This window comes from Gopherus evgoodei, unplaced genomic scaffold (assembly GCF_007399415.2).
Source record: "Gopherus evgoodei ecotype Sinaloan lineage unplaced genomic scaffold, rGopEvg1_v1.p scaffold_37_arrow_ctg1, whole genome shotgun sequence".
Classification (NCBI taxonomy): Eukaryota; Metazoa; Chordata; order Testudines; family Testudinidae; genus Gopherus; species Gopherus evgoodei.
The window spans coordinates 3420929-3439702 of record NW_022060049.1 but is presented as its reverse complement, the minus strand read 5'-3'; the positions used below and the strand labels follow the sequence as shown (position 1 = coordinate 3439702).

At 53.2% G+C, this 18774-nt stretch overlaps 1 protein-coding gene across 5 annotated transcripts in view; it reads left to right on the top strand.

The window, feature by feature from the left end:
- Positions 1–15536, top strand: part of LOC115642066 (cAMP-dependent protein kinase catalytic subunit alpha) — a 48012-nt gene extending 32476 nt beyond the window's left edge. For all 5 annotated transcript variants that reach the window (XM_030545443.1, XM_030545442.1, XM_030545441.1 and 2 more), the window contains exons 2-10: positions 4479–4540; positions 6014–6142; positions 6321–6419; positions 10000–10082; positions 10725–10851; positions 11096–11191; positions 11310–11432; positions 12551–12715; positions 13434–15536. In XM_030545443.1, coding sequence (XP_030401303.1) covers positions 4479–4540; positions 6014–6142; positions 6321–6419; positions 10000–10082; positions 10725–10851; positions 11096–11191; positions 11310–11432; positions 12551–12715; positions 13434–13559 — 1010 coding nt within the window. In that variant the 3' untranslated portion in view covers positions 13560–15536. The remainder of the gene's footprint in view (positions 1–4478; positions 4541–6013; positions 6143–6320; positions 6420–9999; positions 10083–10724; positions 10852–11095; positions 11192–11309; positions 11433–12550; positions 12716–13433) is intronic.
- Positions 15537–18774: the final 3238 nt, after the last annotated feature.

Here is an 18774-nt window from a genome sequence, read left to right as displayed (position 1 = left end):
CAAGAGTGCAGTGTAGTGGTCAGAGTAAGGGTTGGGAGTTGGGATTCCTGGCTCTGGGATGGAGAGTGGGATGTAGTGGTTAGAGCAGGGGCCTGAGAACCAGAACTCCTGGGTTCTATTCGCAGCTCTAAGAGAGGAGTGGGGTCTAATGGTTAGAGGGAGCGGAGGCTGAGAGTCAGGACTCTTGGTGCTCTTCTCAATTCTTCCACTTCCTGTGCAAACAGTGGGCAAGGTCATGGCTCCCTGTCTCAATTTCCCTGCCCATAAAAAAGGGAATAGTACCTGCCTCCTGGAAGGATTAAGGAGGTTAAGGTTTTGCTCAGTTCTTTGAAAGGTGGTACAAAAGATTAGAGATATGAAAACATCTCCATTAGCCAGCTATCCTCTGGTGTTTATCCTGGCGCAGGTCAGTATGTTAGTCTATTGTGTAATTAGACCCGGTCAATTAGTTTCATATGCCAGATTCATGCTATCTGACAAAACTGACATGAATAGAAATGCGTTCATGGGTCTTTAAAGGGGCTCTCTCAACTGAAAGGCCACTGAGCTGGAAGGGAACGGCTGCAAAACCCCAGGGTTATTAGAATGAGAGGATTCTAAAAATCCAGTTTTCCATTCACTATTTACGAGTTACTATCAATGGCATGCAGGCGCCTAAAGCCTATCAGCCCTGTGGAAAATGTTACCCTGTTCCTGCTATTGCTTTTGCATAGAAGGTGCTCGGGTACTAGGGAGCTGGGCATCTGTATAAAACCCTGAGATAGGTAGGTCTGTCTGCTGAGCAAAGGAAATCTCAGAGGTATAGTGTCACTCCCGCTTATAGTCGGTTTCACTCTAGGGCTCTCTGAGCTGCAAGAGAGGTGGGGGACCCTTTGTCTGTTTCAAGTGGGATTTACTTTAAAAATAATGGGACTATTTCAAGATTTGTTTTTAGAAGGCATTGGGGGGCTTAACCAAACTTATATTTTTGGAGGCCAAATTTGAATTGGCTGCTCATTGAATGGCCTTTTAATTACAGTAACTCCCAGAGATATTGGTTGCAGCCGAGGACTCCTTGTGCCTGGGTTCTGTACAGACCTGAAATGAGCCAGTGTCTGCCCCAAAGAGCTTACAATGGAACTCCCAGAGCTTGCAATTGATTATACGGGGGGATCCCCTAGAAATCAATAGGGCTTAGTGCCAGGGTCTGTCCATACCTCAACTGCGGGATTGGAGCCTCAGTTAAGCCTTCGTCCTGCCACAGTGCAAAGAACCTGCAGGATGGCGTCTTACCCCTGCTGGCGAAGGAGTGAAACTAACCAGTGCAGAGACACTGTGTACGTTCCTACCTGCCCTCACTTTCACAGTGTTTGGGCACTTTTCAGTCCGTGCCATAAGCAAGGTGACTCCCATCTGTCCCCTGCGGTTCAGTCTCTCACCGTGGTGGGGGGAGAGCTGTGTCTGTAGAGGAGGTGTTGGTTTTGGTAGGGTCTGTTTTTTATATGCCTGTGCTGTGTTGGGGTGTGTTTATAGTGGAGAAGGCTGGTCAGAGGAGGGCACGTAGCACTGGGAGCAGGAGGTGGGGAAGTTCAAGATGATCCTTAGATCCTGTGGCAGGCAGTTCCACCGTCTTGGACGGGCCCCCAAAGAATCTCTGTCATCTCTCTCACAGACGAGCTTCACCTGGGTGGTAGAAAGTGCCATGGGACTGGAGGAGTGGGGCTGTCAGCCACAATCCCCATCCCAGAGCTTTCGGCTCTAGGGGTCCTGGGCCCAGGGCCTTGAAGAGAAAGAACGAGACTCTAAGATGAGACGGGTCCAGAAAGGGAACAAATTATTGGTGTTGGACCAAGTGAATTAGAGGCTGGTGGTGCAGAGAAGATTCCTCCATCGCTGTCTGGGGCTGCCCCCACTTTATGTAATTGATTAGCAGAGCCCACAAGTTTTCCTTGACCGCCAGAAGAAGGCAGAATGGCTGATCTCCCCTCCCAAGGCATTGAGCTGGGTGGATGCTGCCAGGGAAGAACAGTGGGGGAGGGGTGTCACAGGTCAGGACAACTGCACCTGTATTTGCCCCTCATGGGCCAGCCAGGGAAGCCACTTAGGCTTCTGGCTCCCAGTCATCACCTCTCTTGGGCGGAGACCTGCGTCTCTCTCCTCCCTGCCTGGGGGATTTCCAGGCTGCACAGCTCCCTGCCTACACTGTGAGTTCCCCAGCAAGTCAGACCCCCTCAGCTGGCCTGCTTTGCTCTCCTTCCTCAGAGGCTACAAACAGCCCAGCCTCCCGCAGGTATAATTTACCACACAGCTGTTAGCAAGCACATGGAGTCTTAAGGTAAAAGCATTGCAGGGAAACTCTCTTAAAACCCAGCAAAGAACCAACGCGCCTGCTAATAAGCTTTCCAAAGATCATCCCACTTCCAGCCAGGTAACTCACAGTCAGAGGGTTTCTTCTCAGGGAGCAGCTTCCAGCAGCTGTGGTTTTGCGTAACCAGAGGCGTTACATTTACACACCCGTCCCCCTAGAGATTTTCTAGGAAACGTACTTTATATTAAAAAAGGCCCCGTAGTTTCAGATGGTCCCTCAAAGCCCATAACCCTTCCCTGGGTTTCCGTTGTAAACATCACATACAGTCCCACAATAAAACATAACCGCCTGCCTTTGTAATGCAATGAACTCCTAAGCTACTTAAACTTAGTTCTGTAAGGTCTGGCCAGGATTGTGCAGGAAATTGTCTTATCTGTCCTGTGTCCATGCAAGGATCCCCCTTCACCCCACCCGGGGCTGAGATCGATGGCGGGAGACAGTGGGTGGTAAGCCAAGCCTGTTTCTATAAATAATCCAGAGAGAAGGGGAGACCAAGTGAAAGTAGGTCAGACAGACTGAGCCGCGGCTCCTGCGCACGACTTGAGGGAAGCAGATGTGAATTCAGCCCCCTTCTGTGGGGCTCCACAGGAAATGGGGTGTGGGACGAGAGGGTGAAGGCGGTATTGGCCGGAGCAGTTAGCCAGCAAATAGCTGGTCCCTGGAACCGTTTCAGGGCTGCCCTGTCCTGTCCTATGGGATCAGGGGAATCCCCATAATCTTGGTCTCCTTCCCTCCAGCAGTGAATCAGTCACATCTGTAGGATGTTGTGCTGCTTCGCTGGTGCATTTCGGGCCCTCACCTGGCCTATTTCTCAGCCCTTTCCTTCGGGCAGGGACAGGACTGGAGCGTGGTGGTGCCAGGTTTCCACAGAAATGTTGCTATTTAGTGATTCAAGTGGGGGGCTGGGAGCTAGGGCTCCTGGGAAGGGACTGGGTTGTAGTGGTGAGAGTGGGGTGGCAGGGAGCTGACCTTTGGGTTGCGCATCCGTGACCCCAAGAACTGCAGCACCCAGATCTGGATCTAGGCTTTTAGCTTGTCCCCTTCCTGACATATGAGCACCAGTGATCCCCGGGGAGGCAATTAACTTTATACACCGTGGGGGAGACTTGCCTGTGATGGTGGGGGTGGGGCGAGCTCTGGGTTCAAAGCCACCCCCTGCTGCTGCTCTGTGCTTGGCCTCGCTGCTGCAGCCATTCAAATCCTGTGGGCATCTCTTGCGCTATTAAGAGCTGCAGGACTTGTCCTTGTCGGGAGCAGTGGGAGGCAGCAAAGATACAAGGGGCTCTCGGTACCAAATATCCCTCCAGATCCTGCAGATTGCTCCAGTCCCTGTCCCCCCTCCCATGGTTCTGGGATCTGGCAGCAAGGACAGGGAGCCCGGCTGGCGAAGGAAGGATCACCTGGTTGGGTGCCAGAGAGCAGGGCACTTGCTGTTCCCAGGCTGATGCTGTGGAGGCTGCGGCTGGTTGTTTTAACCCCTTTGTGGGCAAAGCCCAACTGGTGTGTGTGTGTGTGTCACCCCCTTGTGGGCTGTTGGTGTCATTGGTGCGTGCTGCCTGCATGGTTGAGAGAAGGCTACACACAGGCCTCTGCCCTTTGAGCTAAGGGGAATCTCCTCCCCCTTCACCCGTTTTGCTGGCAGCAGTAGTAGATCCAGTATCCTCCCATTAGGGCAACTGTGATCCACGTCTCTTAACGTCATTTGACTGGAGGGTTGTATGAGTGTCTCCTTGTGGGGTGCAGGTTGTCTGTCGAAGGTCGTGGAACAGGCACCCCTGAGTGGCATGTTCAGCTGGAGGGTAGAGGCACAAGTGCCCCCCCTTTGGTAGGCACTGGGAGCTGCATCAGTCCTCCCTGAAGGGGCTGTTCGGTGAGTCCAGGGGCAAGCCCGGGGGTGCGGGTGTGGCAGGAGCGCTGCCGCGTGGACTTCTCTCTAGCCAATCCCCAGCTGAGCCACCGTTTGTGGCCAATCATTTACCGGCAACCTGTTGATACGCTTAAAATCCCCGCCCCCTTGTGTGACTGCATGCCTCTTCACTGGGGAGGGGCTGAAAGCAGAGCTCTGTCCACCCGCCTGGGTGCCCCACCCCGCCTGGCTCCTCATGCTGCTCCCTTTCTGTTCACCTTACAGTGAAGGAGTTCCTAGCCAAAGCCAAAGAAGACTTCCTGAAGAAATGGGAGAACCCCTCCCAGGTACTGTGTCCCCATCCCAGATCTCGCCCCGCACCTCCACCCCACAATTAAGGCCTCTGCAGCCCCAGGCTGATTACTCTACAACCACCCCCTGGATCTCTTTCCCCATCACTGAGCCCCCTTCCCAAACAGCCTCCGCTGAGGGTCTGGAGTTATTTTTGCTCCTGGGGGGCGGGACTGAGTGCTCTTCTCCCCCCCCCCATCTGCCCTCTGATAACTGGAGGGCCAAGAACAATGGAGGTTCAACTCCTCTTTGCTGGGGGAGGGGAACACTAACCATGTGGGACTCCTCCTGATCCAGCCTGTCTCCTCCTCCCCCATCCTCCTCCCAAGGCTCCAGCGTGGTTGTCCAGCCCAGCCCCAGATTGACTCCCAGGGGGTTGTGCTAACAGGGACCGTGGTCAAAGGGCCTCCATTTGCTGCCCTGTGCTTGGGTGCAGTGCCTCAGTTTGTAGGTGCCAGAAAAGCTTTTGGGGTCAGCCCTGGGTCTGTCCCCACTGGAAATCCCCTCTGGGGTGGTTCTTGGGTAATTCCTGAGGCAGAGCTGCTGGTCCCTCTGCAGCACTGTCACTTTGCTAGGCCTCCCACACACCCTGTGCCATTAACGCCATGACACAGATGGGGAAACTGAGGCCCAGAAGGGAAAGGGACTTGGTCAAGGGTATAGGAAGTTGGTGGCGGAACTAGGAAGCGATCTTTTGACTCCTAGTCTCCTGCCCTCTGACCACTTCACTTCACTCCCTCTCCTCACCGACCAAGGGCTAGAACCCAGCAGTCCTGATGCCTAGCCCCTGCCCTGCCTCTAACCCACCAGCCCCCACTGAATGGAGCTGGGCGGGTCACCTGTCGAACTGGAGTTTGGTTCTGCCCAAGGAGCAGGGAATCCCTTGTCTGTGTCTCATTCTAAAGGTAGCGCTTTCCTTTGGTGCCCTCTGGTGGTGAAATGTGAAATACTTCTTCCTATCAATTATCGGGGTAGCCGTGTTAGTCGGTATCCATAAACACAAGGAGTCCGGTGGCACCTTAAAGACTGACAGATTTATTTGGGCATAAGCTTTATGGGTTAAAAAAAAACCTCACTTCTTCAGACGCATGGAGTGAAAGTTACAGATGCAGGCATTCTATAATGACACATGAAGAGAAGGGAGTACCTCCCAAGTGGAGAACCAGTGTTGACAGGGCCAATTCTTCATATCAGTGTTCTCAAGAAGAACCCCAGTGCGGTGCTAGGGGGTGCTGTGCTGCGCTGCAGGGAGTGGGGGGCTCAGTAGGGGGCGCTCTCCCATCACAGTCAGTGCTGACCCTGGAGGGGCTGCCTTTCTGGTGAGCTATAAAAACTGAAGCTCTGACCCCTTCATGGTCATTAAAGACTCCTCCAGTCGTGCAGTGCAAATCCTACTGTCCGGACAAGTTCCTTCCTGATGCCCCCAGGACCAGTCTGCCCTTCCATCAGATTTGTTTTCCCCCTTCCAGAACACGGCCAGTTTGGATCAGTTTGAGCGAATCAAGACCCTGGGCACGGGCTCATTTGGGAGGGTGATGCTGGTGAAACACAAGGAGACCGGGAATCACTATGCCATGAAGATCCTGGATAAACAGAAGGTGAGATGCTGGGGGTTGCCATGGAGATCTGGCCTGGGGCCATGGAATCCCCAATGCGGGGGAGGGATTTGGAGCTGAATCCTGCGTGGGGATGCAGGAGAGGGGAGTGTGTGGGAGGCACAGGGGGTGCTGCACAGCAGAGGAAGATCTGATGTTGCTATTTCCTTTTCTCTCCCAGGTAGTGAAGCTCAAACAAATTGAGCACACCCTCAACGAGAAACGGATCCTCCAGGCCGTCAACTTTCCATTCCTCGTCAAACTAGAGTATTCTTTCAAGGTAGGTGTCCTTCGCTTGCCAGCTCGGCCCTGGGCTGTGTCTCCCCCCTGACTCCCACAATCCCCTCGATTTTCTTTCCTATTTAAAACTAAAGCTGTGCTGAAGGGGCGGAAGGGCACAGTCTGTGTCTCTTATATGCCGAGAGCAAACATTCCTGGTGTGACATCTGGCATCAGGTTTGGAGCTAAGAAAAATCTGTTTGGATCATTCTCCTTTTTCAGTCTCTTCTGTTCTGCTTTTGACTCCAGGTTTTGAACAGTGGTTCTCCCTCCCCGTCAGTTTTGCTTTTGTTCCTAGTCAGTTTCAGTTTTCAGCTCCCTTGCGCTGACCCTAGGGCATGAGGCCTGGCTTGCAGGGGAGTCTCAGAGGAAGTCCTAACTTCACACACAATTGACTTTGTGGAGACTTTGAAACCACCACGTGGGATCATTTTCTTCTGATCGGAGTTTCTGCGAAAGCTAAAAGTCAGGCCCCAGGAATGGGGCTTGGACCCTCTTCTCTGAACCTGGATTTTGTGGCCTGTGAGCTACACCCTGTGTGTAGAGGGGAGAGCAAAGACAGTTGTGCCTTTGAGCTCCACAGCATCCCCTGTGGCTGGCCTGATTAAAAAGGGTCTGGCTCTAAAGGGAGACCTGTCTCCCCTTTGTCAGCCTGAGGTTAGTGGGTTGTAGTGACAAAGAGCTGTCAGCTCAGAGGAGGCTGTGGGATAAATCGCAATGGAAATGTCACCCCTGCTCCGGGCCGTGTAGCTCTCGGGTGACACAGTAGCAGTGGGGCCAGCGGCTGCTGTTACACAGGCTGGATCACTGAGCCAATCAATTCTCCTACCACAGCGTAAAATAAATCCCTGAATCCACAGCTGTAAATGTGGGAGAACTTTGTTGAAATCAGTGCGACTGGTCTGTATTTACCCCACTGAGCTAGGAGTCTGGCCTGGTACATGCTGACTGGGCCCCATCAAGGTACTGCTAAGGTGCTGGGGCCTGTTTAGTTGGTAGAGAGTCAGGAAGGCCCATGTCACGCAGACCAGAACTGCCTGAGCAGGGAGACCAAGGATGGGAGGAGCTCCCTTCATCCCCTGAGAGACAGCAGGGTTCAGGCTTCATTCCCCTTACGCTCTAGGGCACCCACCTTTACCCTGCTCCTGGGGCTTAAGGCTTAACCCTCTTAATTTAGGCGTCTAGCCTCACCCTTCGTGGACACAGGGCGTCACCTCACACTCTGCGGGTTACAGGGTCTTTTCCTAGTGAGAGAGACTCACACAGAAATACCTTAACCTCTGTTTCTTAACAGTTACTGTCACGGACTCACAAGTCGTGCCCGCTCCTGGCCCCATGCAGTCCCTGGGGGGAACCCCCTTCAGTGAGACAGCCCTTCTCAGGGGTCTACTTTCTCTCGGAGGGTTAAGCCCCTCCAGCTCCTGGAACCACACCTCTCTGAGCCTTAGCACACCTGTCTCTCACCATGGGCCCCCTCAGGGAGTCCACTCGCTCTGAACCGCAGGGCCACCACTCCCAGAGGGAATAATGCAACCCTGTTCTCTAGACTGGAGCGACTCTCAGCCAGCGTAAAACAGGAGGGTTTATTGAGTGTCTGAACACAGCCTAGGAAACTCTCATGGCCCTCAGGCCTGGGCTCCCTCAGCACAGCACATCCAAGTCTTGCCTGCATCCAGGTGGGCTCTGCCTGCTCTCTCCCTCCAGCCCAGAAGCCCCCCTGTTTCCCAGCTGGACATCCAATATCACTTCCCCCAAGCCCTGCCTCTGTCCATTGTCTTCTCTCCAGGTAAACAGGGTCGCCTGGGCCACCTCTCCTCTCTTCTGGCCTCTGGCTGGAACCACCTGTTCAGGTCACCGGGGTCCTCTCTTCCCAGCCCATTGTCCTCCCACTGGCCAGAACCAGCTGTGACCCCCGAGCTGTGAGGCCCAGGTCACCAGTCGCTCAGGTATCCACTTTCCAGGCCATTGTCCCCAGTCCTCTGTAACAACAAACTCCCTCTCCCATCACCTCATTAAACCAGTAACACTGAGGGAGACTGTGTCCCACCCCCTCTGCATGCAAACCATTGAAAAAACCAAGAAACCCCCCCACTTCATCACAGTTACCAGAACAGAATACAGACGCTGCTCACACAATGCCCATCGCTCCCAATGAGGCAGACGAACTTTCCCTGCTGGCCAGTCGGGATCCGGTGGTCCTGGGACACCATGCAGAAGCTGGAGTCATTGGCAGGGTGCTGGGGTCTGGCAGTGCTGACGCTGGGCTGTGCCCTGGAGCTGGTTCCCCAGAACTTCCTTTTGAACCCCAGTTTATGTAGTGAAACTTGAGTCCAGCTTAGCTCTACCTGAGCCAATCATTGTACAGACGTGTTACAAAATAATTGTCTGACCAATCGGAGCAGAGTGTGAAACAGTCGTACACCCAGTTGTACGCCATGACCTGTGTTGATGTGCACCTGGCAGAATTAGTTATGTAACGGAAACAATCAAAGACCCAGACAGATAAACAATAGAGAAGTGGGGACCAGCAAGGGAAAACAATCAAGAAGTAGAAATTTCACACCCACACTGCTGCTAAGTGATTCCTTGGAGCATCCTAAGATCTGTTTCTGTGCCTGGTGATGCTGGGCACTATTAGGGCAGGAGCCTTCTTACCAGCCTGGTATTACCCTGTTCTGATATCATTTAGATGGAATGTGAGGATGTGACGTTCTGCTTCTTGACTCCTGCTCTCCTAATCTGGGTGCAGAAAGAGGCCTCCGACCGTACAACATGGGGTGCTCAGTCCTTGCCCTGCCTGGACCCTCTCTCCAGGGCTAGCTGGAAATTGACCCTGGGCTCAAGGGCAGGGCCAGTGGTCTCTGCTGGCATGTGTGTGGGTGCTTAGTGCTCATGTTCTCACCACTGAGCTGGGTAGGGTCTCCCTAGTGGAATGGCTTTGTTGGGTTCAGCACAGTTAGTTTGGAGGCTGCTCTTTGACTTTGCAGCCACGAGGGAGGATGAAGCCAGCCTGATCATTTTCACACTCTGCTTTTGAGATGTTTCACTTCCTGTTTCTACTCCTTTGGGGTGTCCAACCTGGCGGCAGGTTGGGTTTCCCCTTTGATCATAGACATCGCAGCTGGGAAATCCCTCTTGGGCCTGTCCATCCCTGCCCCTAGACCAGAGGTGTGGGGAGGTGTTGGATCTTCTAGGTCTCTAGCACTAAATACTCCAAGCAAATAAAGCTTGTGCCCTCTCATTAGTTAGTCCGTTCCCCAGGCATGTCTGTGCAGCAACTCCCAATGCAGGTGTGTGCCTGGGACCTTGGGCAACACAGCGCAGCCCCTCTGGCCCTTGAGCTAAAGGAGTAACAGCAGCAGTTGGCAGCAGTAGTAGGCTGTTATCTCCCAGATAGCGAGTGCACTGCATTGTGTGCTGTGTGGAAGCCAGACCAGTGGATCAGGCTCCCTGGAGATGTGTTCGTGCCCTGAAAGGGAGGGGCTAATAATGGAGCAGGGGTGTGGGGAGCAGTTTCATTCTTGTTGCAGGCGCTGACAGGGGGCCCCCTTGCACTCCGTTGCTGCTGCATTTCCTTCTAGGATAACTCCAATCTGTACATGGTGATGGAATACATCCCGGGCGGGGAGATGTTCTCTCACCTACGGCGGATCGGGAGGTTCAGGTGAGCATTGCCACAGGAGCCAATGTTGGGGCCAGTGTCTCTAATGGTTAGAGCTGGGTGATGGTTAGACTCCTGGGATGTAAACCTGGCTCAGGCAGGACAGTTGGATCTAGCCCTTAGAGCAGAGGGACTGGGAGTCAGGACTCCTGCGTCCTATTCCTGCCTCTGCCATTCACTCCATGTGGGAAGGGGGGAGAATCACTCTGTGCCACAGTTTTCACAGCTGTAAACTTGTGATTTAGTTCAGTAGAGAACTAGACCTTTTATGCACTAGCAGCATCTGCAGCGACGCTGGCTTTGATCCTCATGCTGCAGGGCATGACCTGATCCCCAGCTGGGCTGGTCAGGAAGGGATTCCCCATGGGGAGGGTTGCTGAGCTCTTCTGCCAGCACTAGCCACAGTCAGTGGCCAGGGATGCCAGGGCTAGATGGGGCCAGGCTGGTTGGAGCTGGGGTCCATGTGGTGTGTGTTAGGGCTAAGGGGGAGATGCTGGTCTGGAAGGGACTTGCCCCGGGTTGCCAGGCTGGATGTAGTCAGGGATCTATAAGGAAGGTGAAGGCAGGGGGCCGAGGGTGCTGGGCTGGCTGAGAGAGGGCAGATCTGGCCCGGGATGCCCATGTTCTCCTCCCACCTCATTGCAGTGAACCTCACGCCCGGTTCTACGCTGCTCAGATCGTCCTGACCTTTGAGTATCTGCACTCGCTGGATCTCATCTACCGAGACCTGAAGCCAGAGAATCTCTTGATAGACCAGCAGGGCTACATAGAGGTGAGGCTGCTGCCCCTCCCCCACACTCCTTCCTTTCCCCATCCCAGCGCTGGCTCCTGGCTCCCTGCAGTGATCTCCTCCCTTCCCAAATCTCTCTCTGCTGCCATCCCCTTCCCAAAGCCAAGACATCCCCAGAAATGTAACACAGCCAGAATACATCCATCATCTGCTCCCCCACTTCCCCTCCTGCTGTCACAGCCTCCAGGCTGATCCAGCTTCTCCACTCTCTGTGTTTTGGCTCCAGGTAACAGATTTTGGTTTTGCCAAGCGGGTGAAAGGCCGAACCTGGACTCTGTGTGGGACCCCGGAATACCTGGCCCCCGAGATCATCCTCAGCAAGGTGAGCTGGGAAGGGCCTGTCTGCTGCCTGATCTCTAGCTGATCCCTGGCCACGAGGTAGTTCCCCCCACCCCCCAAATATTCGGTGTGTAACCTTGGGGCCTGTTTTCCACGGGCAGGGTTATAACAAGGCTGTGGACTGGTGGGCCCTGGGCGTCCTCATCTACGAGATGGCGGCTGGTTACCCCCCGTTCTTCGCAGACCAGCCCATTCAGATCTACGAGAAGATTGTTTCTGGCAAGGTATATGGGCTGGGGGAGGGGATGCTTGTGTGATAGTTTTTGGGGGGTTCCCCAGCTAAAGGGAGGTGCCAGTCTCAGCGACTCATCAGAGTGATGCTTATATGATGGGTCCTTGACATGCTCATGCCCTCCCATGCTCCCCCAATTCCAAACACGTGGGCATCCTCCCTGTCATGTACCCCATTCCCCCTGCACCCCAACATATAGACCCTCCCTTGCCACGTACCCCTGTTCTCCAATGCATGAACATCGCCCCCATTGTGTCCCCCACACAAGGACCCTCCCTCACCACGTAACCCTATTTCCCATCTCATGCGGACATCTGGATTAGTTTTCTTAGACACTGTTGTGAGTTGCAAAACCCTCCACAACCCTGCTACGTTGCAAGATTAAACATTCCTTAAACACATCAGTCATCTCCAGGCACTGGTAGAGCACTCATCGCCATAGTAACCAAGAGCCCATAATATTCCTCTGCCCACCCCAATGCCTTTTCGCCAAGGATCTCCAAGCATTCATGTTGGACACGGTCAGCTTTAAACCTAGTGGGGAACTCAACAGGCCTGGGTTCTGTTCCCGGTTCTCCTACCTGCTGAGTGACCTGGGGTAAGTCGTCTCCCTGTGCCTCAGTTTCCCCATTATGTAAAATGAGGCTAGTGATGCGGCAGCCCTGCTTTGAGATCTGTGGAGGAAAAATCCTCAATAAGAGCTGAGGGGCAGCTGCGAATTAACCATTTCAATTCCTGTGTCAGTCCTCAGCAGCGCCCCCACTTCTCATCCACTCATTGTCCTGGAGTGTTTTTAAAGGGCTTGTTATTTATTATTAGGTATATTATGATAGTGCCAGAAGCCCCAGTCATGGATCAGGACCCCATTGTGCTAGGTAATTATACATAGTAGATGTATTATGGTAGTGCCTAGGCGCCCCAGGCGTAGCCTCGGACCCCCTGTGCTAGGGGCTGTACATTACTAGATGTATTACAATAGTGCCTCAGCAGCCAGGCGTAGCCCAGGATGCCTCTGTGCTAGGGCCTGTATAGTATTAGGTGTATCTATGAATCTAGCCACGAGAGCAGGGCAGGTAAATGCCAGACCTCTGTTTCTCCTTCACACCCCAGGTCCGGTTCCCGTCTCACTTCAGCTCAGACCTGAAGGACCTGCTCCGGAACCTGCTGCAGGTGGACCTCACCAAACGCTTTGGCAACCTCAAGAATGGGGTCAACGACATTAAGAACCACAAGTGGTTTGCTACCACTGACTGGATCGCCGTCTACCAGAGGAAGGTAGGAGGGCGGCGGCGGGCAGAGGAGAGCCTGGGTAATTTCCACATGCGTGTAGCCTCCGTCAGCAGAAATTGAACCTGGGATCATCAGTGCCCAGGCCTCTAGGAGCGCATTGATTACTGGACTCTGTAGCAGGGTGTTGTGGCTGGCTCCAGCCACTATGGGGAGATAGGGTCACCCAGCATTGGTTTAAAGTAGGGAGCACCCAGTAACCTGTTTGTAACATGGTGGCAAAAGCATGGTCCTGTCCCCACCCCCTGAGCATAACAGCCTACTACTGCTGCTGCCAGCTGATGGCGTTATTCCTCTAGCTCAGGTGGGAGAGGGCTGTGCTGAAGGTCCTGGTGATGCAAGTGGGGGATCCAAGGGGCTCATGACCCCCTGCCCTTCCCTGATTGCAAAGTGAGAGGAGGGAGTTCTGGGTAGATAAACGGGGGCTTGAGGAGGCACTGATCCTGCATCCCTCACCTGGTTGCTGAGGGGCCCGATCCTGTATCCCTTAGGAGTACTGGGGGCCCTGATTCTGGGCTCCTAAGCAGGGTCATGGGCTCCCCCTTCCATGATTGCAAAGTATGATGGTTTCTGGCTGGATGGGGGGTGGGGGATCTGATCCTTACCTGCTTTGTTACAGCATTGGGGCCTGATCGTGCACCCCTAGCAGACCCGGGAGTGAGGGGGGTATACAAATGTTGATCCCTGACCTCCCCTCCCTTTGCAGGTGGAAGCTCCCTTTATACCAAAGTGCAAAGGCCCTGGCGACACGAGTAACTTTGACGACTACGAGGAAGAGGAGATCCGGGTCTCGATCACTGAGAAGTGCGCCAAGGAGTTTGCTGAGTTCTAGGGCCAGCGGCCCCCCCGCTGGGAGAGCATGTGCAGAGCAGGTGGGGGCGGGGTTGGATTTGATCAGCAGAAAGACCAGAGTTCCTTGCCTGTGTGTTTTATTTTTGTGGCAGGGGGTAGGGATTTGCCTGGATCTGCTTTGAGAGGGGGGAACAGGAGACCCCTTATTCTAAACCTGTACTAAGTAAACAATAGTAGAGAAGGGCAGGAGTCTAAATTCTCCCATACGCATCCCTAATCCCCCCACTTGCACATGCTTCCCCCACGGCCGTCACAAGCCTGCAGCCCACCCCAGCAGCTCTCCTCATCCCCCTCCTCGCCTGGGGTTTAAACAGATTTCCCCACACTTACACACACTCAGCTCCCACTGGTTACTTCCCCCCCCCCCCCCACACACACACACTGATCCGGTTACCCCCACACTGCCTCTCAGTCCACACATACTGCACCTCCACCATCCTGGCCGGCTTTATTGGTGGCTTTTAGTTTTTGAAGGAGGGGGCGGGGGGTGTATTTTGCCATCAAATTCCCCCCAGATCTTCATGGCTATTTGCAAAGGCTTCTGGGAGCAGGGTATGGAACAAAGATGCCCCAACATCCACCGACATGGCAGATCAATATCCTGGCATCCAGAATAGCTTTGAATCCCTCCCTCCCCCACACCGGGGAGACAAAATCCTAGCCCCCTGCCCACCATTCTGGAAAGAGGAAGGAGGGAAATCTTGTCTCATTTTATAAACTTGGGGGTGGGGCTCCCTTTTTTTTTAATTAAAAATAAATAAGTAAAATAAAGTTTATTTTCTGTTAGGGAACGCGGAGGGGGAGTGATAAGAGGTTTTAAAGATCCAGGCGTGGGGCTGGGCTGAGCTAACTTGCCCTACATCAGTCCCCGCCATCCCCAGTGACACCTACCTTCCCCTCCTCCACGGTGCCAGGAATTTTAACTCTCCAAGCTTTGAATGTGTCCAGGTTTTAGCAAGGAAAAAAAGAACTGTTTTTTTCAGGTAGAAACTGACAGTATTTCCCCACTCCCACGGTTCTCTGCGAGGTGTCTGGTTTGGGGGTATCTTACACCGGCGGGGGAGATCTGGGGGTCGGTTACAGGCTGGAATGGAGGTGCTGGGAGAGGGAATCTGCCCGGTGGGTTCTGGATTTTTAGCTCCCTTTGGAAATAAAATGTTGCCTTTTGAATCTGGACTGTGAATGTGAGCAACCCCCCACCTCTTCTTTGGCCTGTCCTCTGGTTCTGGGGCACTTGGTTATTTTCCCCCAGGTCAGTGGAGGCTTATATTCTATTCTCCCTCCCTCCCCCCGTAGGCCAAATGGTGCCCTGCAGAAATAGCCTTAAAGGATTTTCTGGTGGGGGGGGGGGGGGAAGGGTTCCCTTTACCCACAGTCCTCCTGGGGCTCCATTGTGCACCTCTGATTTTATGCTCTCAATTTACATTTTAAGATAACAAGGCAGGAGGAGAAACCAGAAAGTGGGAGAGTGGGAGGGTGGGTAGGAACACAGGATCCCAATTAGGCCCTGATCTCCCCCCTCCCAACTGGCCCCCCCAGGGAGTGACCCCATTAGATCTGGGGTGAGGTTGGAGAGGTTTTAAGCCATGATTAGCCCCTCCAATGAGAGATCAGTGGGGGGGGGGGCTGATGCCTAGCTATGATCCTGCTTTATTGAAGGGGGGCGGGGGGGGGCTTGTTCTTTTCATTTACTCTTCCTCCTGTCTGATTCTTAACACATCCTCCCTGCCCCAATGCAGTGCATCCCTGTGGTGCTCCTGTTCTAACACCCGCAGCCTGTTTCCCACTGTGTGTATTCACCAGCTGGTTGAATTTCTTGTTTCTCTCGGGGGTGGAGGTGTGAGCTTCTTTTGGTTTCATAGATAAATTATATATATTATAAATACATGAGCGCTGTCCGGAGCAGAGAGGGGGAGCCCTGTGGCTAGGCCTCCCCCCCCAAATCCCCCTTTTCCACAACGAAGCTTGAGAGTCCCATCTAGAGGGTGAGGATATCACCCACCCCGCCCTGGGAAACACGTCTGTGTCCTCCGACAACACTTGTTTCACTGGAAAAAAAACAACAACCCCCCCACCACCACCCTCACTTCCTATTTAACAGTGTGCTTTGTTGTAAACATATTTGAAACAATTACCAATAAAGTTTTGTTTAAAAAAAAAAATCAGACCGGCATGTAGGCTGTTCAGCTCTAGGGGACAGTTGTCATTGCTGTGATGAGCCAGGAGCTGTTCCTCTCCCTGGAGGCCCAAGGAGTTCAGGGATGTGGCTTGGGGGGGTTGGCGACTGCCATAAACGGTACCTGAACTCGCCTGGAGGTGAAAGCCCAAAGGGACGAGTGTCGGTGCTGAAATGGGGAGGTGGCGTGTAGTCGATGGATAAACGGGCATCCCAAGCAGAAATGGAGAGGTTATTTTATCCCTGTGGCTGGTGGGCGGGGGGTGACAGCTGCTGGAATGCCAGGGCCAGGTCTGGTGTCCACAGTTTGAGAAGGAAGGTGAAAAATTGGAGAGGAGCAGAGAGTTGCCGTGAGAATGATTCAATGGGGGGAGGAACCTGCCTTATGTTGAGGTGCAAGGAGCTTCTTAAAGCAAAGGTTAAGGGGTGCCGTGATCCCTGTCTCGAAGTACCTTGGGGAATAATGAGCTAGTCCCGCTAGCAGACATGGGTTTAAGGAGAGCCAGTGGCTGGAAGCTGAAACTAGAAACATTCAGACTGGGAAAAAAGGGCAGGTTTTTAACTGGGGGTGTAATTAGCCATTGGAACAATTCACCAAGCATCATGGTGGATTCTTCATCACTGACGCTGTTTAAATTGAGGTGGGAGGTTTTTCTAAATGATTTGCTCCAATTCCAACAGGAGTTAATTCAGGGAAGTCCTGTGGCCTGTGTTACGCAGGTCAGACGAGGTGCTCACAGTGGTCCTATCGGAATCGATAATCTAGTTACTTATGAGGCCGGGGCAGGAGAGGTGAACAGCCAGGCCGCCCCCGGTGTGCAGGAATGCAGTGCGCTAGCAGCAGGGGGATTGCCAGAAGCAGAATACTTCCATTTAAATGTGGATATGTGCGTCCCTTCCTTATTGCAGGGAAACTCCTTCCATGGGTGTGAATCTGCTTCCAAAGGGATCAGGTAATGAGACGCCAGCTAAGTCCCTATGAATGAAAAGCAGTACTGTAAGTGATGAGCCCTTCTGTACAGCCCCTTGCACAAGGGGGTTCCAAGTGTGATCAGGCTGGAAACCGATTGTGTTTTGTGAAAGAATTGGAGGGTTTCAAATTTGTTCCCATTCTACATTGGAGGGAGTCAGAGCAGGACCTTGAACCTGGGTCTTCCACAGCAGAGGTGAGTGCCCAAACCACTGCGTTACTGGAGGGGGGGCAGGGGTGTCCCCTTTTGACCTGAGAAACCTTAACTGAAACCAATCTGTCCTTGAGAGGTTTTGTTGTGTATAAATCCCCATTTTCTGGTGATAAAACTCCCGCCCAGCTCCGCCTCCTGCAGCCTTCTGCCTCCTGCCGCCACAGCCTGTACAAAGGAGCTTCGCTGCAATTTTTTAATGTAACCTTCATATTGTTACTTGTAGCAACCTTTGTGCTTTGGGCACAGGGCTGACGCTATTTGTGTGAGGGGATTTTCTTTTCTTAAAGTACCAGTCACCAAACCATGCGAGTTGATTAAAAAAGCAATCCGGGCTTGTCTGCATGGGGAAGTTTGACTGGAGTCGCTATGTGCTACTGTAGCTCTTCCAGTTAATTTCCTCAGGTGGCAAAACCCTCCCTGTCTCGCCCTCTTCACTGCAGAGAAAAGCTTGAACCAGGAGACCTTTCCAAAGTCCCCATAGTAGGAAGTGAATAAAAACACCCTGCCAGGTATTTATAAAATCTCATGATTTTGAAGCCAATCTCAAGATTTGGTTTGAGGCCCATCATTATTTTTCACCAGTTGGGGTTGGCATCACTGCAGCTACGGGAACAAGGACAATAGCCTGCCCAGTTTCCGCTTTGCAGCATTTTCTCTGGTCTCTGCTGCTGTCTATGTGCAGATCCCCCTGTTTGTTTGGTGTGGATCTTGAATGAGTGGGGGGCCTAAAAAGGGTGTAAAAATTGGCGGAGGATTTTGAGGTGGGGCAGGCATTGGGCCTAAACTACTTTTAGTTCCTTTTTAAAAAATCACAGAGATTGCACATTGACTGTCTTTAATGTGTGTGTCAGGTATTATCCCCCTCTTACAGAGTGGAGCACGCACAGAACCCAGGCATCCTGGCTTCCAGCCCCTCCTCGAACCACTAGACACCACTCCTCTCCCACCGCTGGAAATAGAACCAAGCGTGTGGATTCTCCAAGTCCTTTTCCCCACCCCACCTATGTCAGCTACATCTCTGCAGACGGTGCACCACTTTGGATGCCTTCCATGATTAGCCCAGCAGGGTGGCTTCAAGAATGGCCCCTCCTTAATCCACCCCCCCCATGTCAGAGGGCATAGGACTGATCATGTGACTGGCTACTATTTCCAGCAATGCCAAGGGACCATGTGCTAGTGGTTAAAGTGGGATTCATGAGTGGGGGGGTGGGGTTGTGTGCTGGGACTCCTGGGTTCTATTCCCAGCTCTGGGATGGGATCTGCTGAGTAAGGCCAGGGCAGCTGGAGCTGGGAGTCAGGACTTCTAGGTTCGAGTCCTGGCGCTGGGAGGGGAGTGGACTCTGGGAGTCAGGGTCAGACGGGGCTTAGAAGTCAGGACTCCTGGGTTCTGTGCTACCAACTGTGTGACCTGAGCCCTTCTCTCTCCCTCATTTTCCCATCTATAAAGTGATAACCAAAACTGCTGTTCTCACCCCAGCACCCTCATTGACCCCCACTTCCTTCATCATGCCTGGCTGGAGCCTCATACCCCAAGATGACCTACATGGAGCTGTGCCTGGCACCATCCCTCAGGCCAGGGGCTGTTGGTTGAGGCTGGTAGCCAGATAAGAAACTAGATCCTCAGCTGGCATCAGTCTTTCATCTCTGTTGACTCTAAGGGAGTGGTGCCGATGGGCACCAGGTGATGCCAATGGCATGTCAATTGGGAATCTGGGCCAGGGCTCTCTGAGAGCCAGGTCTGAGAGCCAGGTAGCTCCTAATCTACAAATCCAACCCAACAGCCATGGCCTGAGGGATGGGCAGATCCCCCTGTTTGGACAGTAGGTGAAGCTTCC